Here is a 6,778-nt window from a genome sequence, read left to right on the forward strand (position 1 = left end):
CCAGCTACACTACGGCCTCCCTCTGCTCCTCCAGCCTCACGCCCATGGGAGCCCAGCCCAGGCCCATCATTCCCAATTTCTATCCCTCCACCACCAAACAGGCAACAGCCACATTATTGTGCGACTTCCCAAATTAACCCAAGACACCTAGAACCTTCCCCCAAAAACTTTCCATCTCAAACCCTCCGCTCCCCACCGCCAGTTGCTGACGTGTACGCGTACGACTCCTCCTCACTCCTGGGGCCCACGCGGGCCGTGCAGGGGCAGACTCGTCAATCTCCGGCCACGAACCGACTCCACCCTCCCAAGTATAAATATACAAATCGCCCCAAAATTCCGCCGCTCTCCCGCGCGAGATCCGTTCCGAGCCAAAATTCCCGCCCGCCCCGCCAAATCCTGACTGCCCGCCCGCGCTTGCTATCCCCGCCCGCCGCGCCCCCTCTCCGGATTCAAACGGCCGCCGGGTGTCCTTTCAAACCCGATCGGATCTGACCCTCACCCCCCGTCCCGCGCCGCGCCAAGGGAGGCCACCGACCGAATCCCGTCGGCGTCGGTCATGGCGGTGATCACCGGGCGTCCGCCGAGGCGCGTGCGGGTGACGGCGGGGCCGCGCGCGCTGGACCTGCGGGCGTTCCCGGCCGCCGGTGAGGCGCCGGCGCCGCCGCCGCGCGGGGCGTTCCGCGACTGCGTGCGGGCGTTCCTGGCGCGGTCCGCGGTGCCGGCCGACGGCGCGTGGCGGGTGGCCTTCCGCGTCGGGGACGGGGACGGGGACGGGGGCGGGGAGGGGGCGGTCGTGGCCATGGAGGTGGTCGAGGAGGATGTCGCCAGGGCTGGGGCCGGGCGGATCTACTGCGAGCACTGCACCGTCGCCGGTGAGTGACCGTGTCCGGACTCTGCCCCCCCGTGGCCGGGTCCATTTCTTGCTGACGGCCTCCTATTTGATAGAATTGCGGTGCCACAGTCATATTAGTAGCAGTGTGTTCACTGATTCGCGCGGCTATTTTTAACATCGGTGAATTGTTGTTGAAACTAGTCGGGGTGGAGGGACGCGCTTATGCTGATTTGTCCTCTGTTTCTTGATTCTATAGATGTTTGGTCCTCTTGTGAATCTGCTTCGTAGGGACCTCTGATTATTTCTGTAGATAAATTTAGGAGCCTTGACTCCGCATACACATGCTCTGCCTGCTACTCTGAGTTCTCCTGAATGTGCGTGCACATTTTTTCTTCTTCTACAGATGTCAATCAATAAACAAATTCTATCAAACGCAATGGTGACTGTTATGGCTGGAGAATCTCAATATCATTGCCTTGTCTTACAACTTAATAGGCTGGAGCAGACACCCTGTTTGTGGGAGGAGGTACCACTTCATAATTCGGAATGAATACGACGTGCACGACTACAAAACCTGCAAGCATTGTGGGCATATGGCCCAATTGTTTGAAACGCGGTAAGCTAATCTACTTTGTGTAAAACAATCAATTGCTACTGTAGTGTAATATAAAACCAAACCCCTCAAATCACAACAATAACCCAAATAGTGAAAAAGATAGTACTGTAACAAGCAATTGTTTGATTCTAGCAACTTGAGGAACATGCACATTTCCATCAACGTAAGCCCCTGCAAGCACTGATCATCTTCATCATTAATAATCAGGTGCCCGTCATGCAAAAATGGGATCTCTTATGATGATCCGGAAGATTGGGACTATAGGCAGTTGGATAATCCACGTCACTTGCTGCATGGCATTGTACATGACAATGGGTTTGGTCACCTTGTCCGGATAAATGGCATAGAGGGTGGCTCTAGTCTTTTGACTGGGATTCAACTGATGGGTTTCTGGGATCGGCTCTGCAAATACCTCAGAGTCAGGTAAAGTCTAATGATTTCCTTTCTGCCTGACCATGTAACACTGGGATTAACTCATGGACTCACATAACATGAAACAAATTTAATTTTGCTTCTCCAATTATTTTCAAGCTATGAAATGGATGGACAGTGGCAGAAAAAGAAGATTGTCTAGTGTGCTATGTTCTTGGCATAAGCAGCACTAACGGTGACCAAAATATTGTGGAATATATTAGGCTGGACTTTGTTCTTGTCATAACCAGAAAACGAACTATGACATAAAAAATTGAGCATTCTTGGCTGCTTCCTTAAACCAGCTGTGTCATTCAATTGAACAAAAAAAAAAGTATAATACAACCAAGCACATCTTGCTTTGAACGATATAAGAACATCAGGAAAGTGCTGTTGTTAAGATATAAATAATAGAGTTGTGGACATTAGAAATAATCTTGGATACATTTTTAAAATGACCACTTTAGCAGTTCCACTGAACTATGGGAACAGAACCGAACCTAGTGTGCAATGTGCTGCACATCTAACTAGAACTGTGTACTATGAAGTATGAATTGTTTTATACACGTCACACAAAGCTATTTACAATACAAATTGAATTTGTAAAGTCAAATTCTCCTGTACTGGATTTTAGTTTTCTAGTTAATTGCAGAACAATCTCTAGGAAGTATGCAACTGACATGTAAAGCTTAATTGCAGAAAGGTCTCGTTGATGGATGTCTCTAAGAAGTATGGAACTGATTACCGGATCTTACATGCCATCACCACTGGTTATTCTTGGTATGGCCAATGGGGATTCAAACTCAGCAAAGGGAGCTTTGGAGTCACATCAGAAGAATACTTCAAAGCTGTAGACAACCTTTCCTCGACTCCATTATCACACTTCTTCCCCCACTCCCGATATCCTCGAAACCAGCTACAAGATACCATTTCATTCTACCAATCTCTTTCAAAGCACCCTCTCACCACAATTCGTGAACTGTTCCTCTATGTGCTGGGCCTTGCCACCAGCAAGAGTATAAATATGCACTATGGATCAATGCATAAGGAGCATTCACATACCCATGTGCAAGAGACATGGCCTGATGAGGAAATAAAACGTGCAACAGAAATTGCTATAAAAGTTCTTCGTGCTGTCGAAAAAACAAGGTGGGTGGCCATGCGAACCCTAAAGGCAGCCATGTACCATCCAATTGGTTCACCGCAGCTAGTTGACTACTGCCTCAAGACCCTTGGTACCAGAACAATTGATGGAATGACAGTTGCAGTCCGATGCAACAGTGAGACAAACACCCTAGAGTACAGGTTAGTGATTAATATACCTGTTATTATTACTTATCAGTTTATTACCAGCTTTGACAATTTATCCTAATTCTTGTTTCAACACAAAAAATTCTAAATAATTCTTTACTGCAGGCTTACGGATGAGCCCATTTTCCAGCCCAATGTATCCATGCCAACTCAAGACCATCTTCGCCGTGACATAAAGTTCTTGCATGATGCTCTCCTCTATCCACATACAATGCATCCATACAAACCGGAAAACTGTTATGAGCATGCCAAGAGGTCTGCCATGATCCTTTTGGACTGCAAGCAATTCATGAAACATTATGACCTGGAACAGGAGTTCTTGCCTCAAAACCCATCCATGTTGCACATGTGGTGCCAAGTAGAGCTGTTAGACCAGGTTGGCGATCCACCTTGCATCCCACCAGAGCTCCTAACTCTTCCACAGACAGCAACTGTGGCTGATCTGAAGGTGGAGGTAACCAGAACATTCGGTGACATCTATCTGATGTTACAGTCTTTAGTAGCCAATCAGCTTGTTGACTGTGGAACTGCAAGTGAGTCAACTCAGCTCAAACTCTTGTTTGGAGCAAATGGAACTGTTCGCGTCCAAGGCAGGTGTGCTGGTGGTGAACGCAGGATTGGAATTTACCGGATGGAAAGAGGTGTGGATAAATGGACAGTCAATTGCTCTTGTGGAGCCAAGGATGATGATGGTGAGAGGATGCTGTCTTGTGACTCTTGCCATGTGTGGCAGCACACTAGGTGTGCTGGGATTAGTGATTTTGATCAGGTGCCAAAGAGATATGTATGTAACTCATGTAAATTACTCCACAAGCATAAGAGCAGCAGGCCCAGGCCAGTTTATAATAGTGGCCCAAGCAAAAGATGCAAGATTGGCACAGGTGCCTTTAGCCATGTAGGTGGGGGATTTTTGAGGCCTCACATTGGTTGACATGTAAATATCAATAACAATGAGTTTATATGACATGCCAGTTTGTGGATGTTAACTTGATAACTAAATTGTCTGAACTTGGTCTACTGTCAGTTGATGAATCATAAGGGTACTTACCAGCATGTAGTAGTGCAGGTACTTGTGCAGCCAGCACTTCACCTTTTAGTATTTTGTTTCACTTTATTGCAGCTGATACAACATCAAGATAAGCTACTGTCAGCATTATATCAACAGCAGGTCAAAAAAGGGCAGACCTAGTGCCGGAGGTTCCCACATGAGTGGGGTATGGGGAAGGAAAAAACCGAGGTAAACCTTCCTCCCGCAAAATCTGCGGAGAGGCTGCTTCGAACCCATGACCTGGTGACTTAGTGAGATAGCTCTCACCACTGCACCAGGGCTGCCCTTCTACAGTAGGTCAACTGAAGGGAAAAAAAACTGTTCAAAGATGTTGCTATGCAACCAACTGATAATATCACAAAGAAAATAAAACCATTGATGGCAGAACATAAGAGATTAAGACAAACTTCAGATGACACAAAACATTGAATAAAGAGCAGGATAAAATTGAACTCCACACTTCTGCAACACACCAATACTTCCTAAGGCATACACGATGGACAATCCCAAATTTCATTACCAAAACAGCAATGAAAGAACAGAGACGTTTAAAGGTTTTGCAACGACGCCACTCACCGCAAACGATGCTCATAGTATTAAGCATTCTGGGCTTAGAGCGGGGCCAAACAAAGGCTTCTAACGACTTAACAAGCAACCATGCACACTTGCAGCGCTAAGAACGTACGAGGCCCCATACTTTTCTACTAAAGAGAGATTACATTCCCCCAACCAGCAACATTCATGGGTCACAGGCTGTCCAACTAACGTGACCACAAATCCTCCTTAGCTGTTGGTGTTCGCCTGCGACTCCTAAGTTCTAAGGCACTATCTAATGAAAACAAAGTTTTGGGACAAAGAATGGTATGAACAATCACTGAATTTGTAATGTAGGTTTATGATTTATGATTCAAGAACTCATTTAAAAAATGGTGGTACTGGAAGCCAATTAACTATGTTGAATTGCAACTAAGCTCCAGTTATAAAAATAACACACCATGTAAATAAAACAAGATGAACATGTATAGCTTCAGTTTAAAGTAACTTTCACCCGCTGTAGGTTGGGTGGCAGTAGGCTGAAGATAGCCATGTATTAACTAGCACAACAATGAAAACAGGAACACTAGATTTGAATCCAGAAAAACTAATCAAATTTAATTTGGCAACACAGGACACTTTGTTTGTCTAACAGAAATAGGCAATGTTAGGAAAATGTTCTGTTCTTTTCATCGGATATCATATTAAAGGTCAAATGGAGAAGCAAGCTCTTAAAATCCATTCCTCGTTCGTGTGTTTCAGGAAGAAATAAGCCACTACCCAAAAACTTAATTTGAAGAAACAAGGGCAAAAAAAAACTCAAGAATTCTTAATTATATCCATACCATGCCAATCTCTACAGAGGTAGTCAGGCGCTTGGTCCAGCAGATTCATTATATACTATACAAAAATCAACTAGTAGAACTAGTATCATACAATTTATCTAATGATAACAAAGTTTTGAGACAAAGAATGGTGTGAACAATCACTGAATTTGTAATGTAGGTTTATAATTCAAGAACTCATTTCAAAAATGGTGGTACTGGAAGCCAATTAACTATGTTGAAATGCAACTAAGCTCCAGTTATAAAAATAATACACCATGTAAATAAAACAAGATGAACATGTATAGCTTCAGTTTAAAGTAACTTTCACCCGCTGTAGGTTGGGAGGCAGTAGGCTGAAGATAGCCATGTATTAACTAGCACAACAATGAAAACAGGAACACTAGATTTGGATCCAGAAAAAACTAATCAAATTTAATTTGGCAACACATGACACTTTGTTTGTCTAACAGAAATAGGCAATGTTAGGAAAATGTTCTGTTCTTTTCATCGGATATCATATTAAAGGTCAAATGGAGAAGCAAGCTCTTAAAATCCATTCCTTGTTCGTGTGTTTCGGGAAGAAATAAGCCACTACCCAAAAACTTAATTTGAAGAAACAAGGGCAAAAAAACTCAAGAATTCTTAATTATATCCATACCATGCCAATCTCTACAGAGGTAGTCAGGCGCTTGGTCCAGCAGATTCATTATATACTATACAAAAATCAACTAGTGGAACTAGTGTCATACAGTTTACCCTCGTCTCATTATGCATTAATCTGGAAAAGCCAATACACGTTTTGTACATCTTATCCCTATTTTACCGGTTTCATATGATCCTTACATATTTTTTCTGTTTCATAATGAATTTTAGACCATCCCTGCTTTCTTTATCAAACCAAATGCAGACTAAAAAGAAGCCGTAGCATTAGCATATATCCTTCAAGATTTGCCGTGCATTAAGTTTATTAGCAGTGCCCCTTTTGGATTACAATGTAGATTTTGTAAATTCCTAATAGAATGTGCTCCTAAGAGGTGGAACTTGTTAGCTTAGAAACAAATATATGGAACTGAGACGGCACCAAAACCAAAATACAGAGAACTCACAAAACTTGGAAGATCATTTGGACGCAAAAAATAGCGTGGAAACATAAGCTGTGCTTTCATCTTCAAATGGCAACTCTAAATATTTTGGAGATT

The 6,778-nt window shown here is 43.8% G+C and overlaps 1 protein-coding gene across 4 annotated transcripts; it reads left to right on the plus strand.

Moving 5' to 3' along the window:
* Positions 1 to 382: 382 nt before the first annotated feature.
* LOC136486725 (PHD finger protein At1g33420-like) lies at positions 383 to 4,248 on the plus strand. Of its 4 annotated transcripts, none has more exons than XM_066483688.1 (5): positions 383 to 872; positions 1,328 to 1,448; positions 1,656 to 1,871; positions 2,559 to 3,164; positions 3,276 to 4,248. In XM_066483688.1, exons 1-5 carry the CDS (start codon positions 557 to 559, stop codon positions 4,099 to 4,101), a joined length of 2,085 nt encoding a protein of 694 aa, XP_066339785.1. In that variant the 5' UTR covers positions 383 to 556; the 3' UTR covers positions 4,102 to 4,248. The 4 variants fall into 4 exon arrangements, with proteins under 4 accessions (XP_066339785.1, XP_066339786.1, XP_066339787.1 ...); XM_066483690.1 differs by having other exon boundaries at positions 752 to 872; positions 1,236 to 1,448; XM_066483691.1 differs by having other exon boundaries at positions 771 to 1,206.
* Positions 4,249 to 6,778: the final 2,530 nt, after the last annotated feature.

This window comes from Miscanthus floridulus, chromosome 10, assembly GCF_019320115.1.
Source record: "Miscanthus floridulus cultivar M001 chromosome 10, ASM1932011v1, whole genome shotgun sequence".
NCBI lineage: Eukaryota > Viridiplantae > Streptophyta > Magnoliopsida > Poales > Poaceae > Miscanthus > Miscanthus floridulus.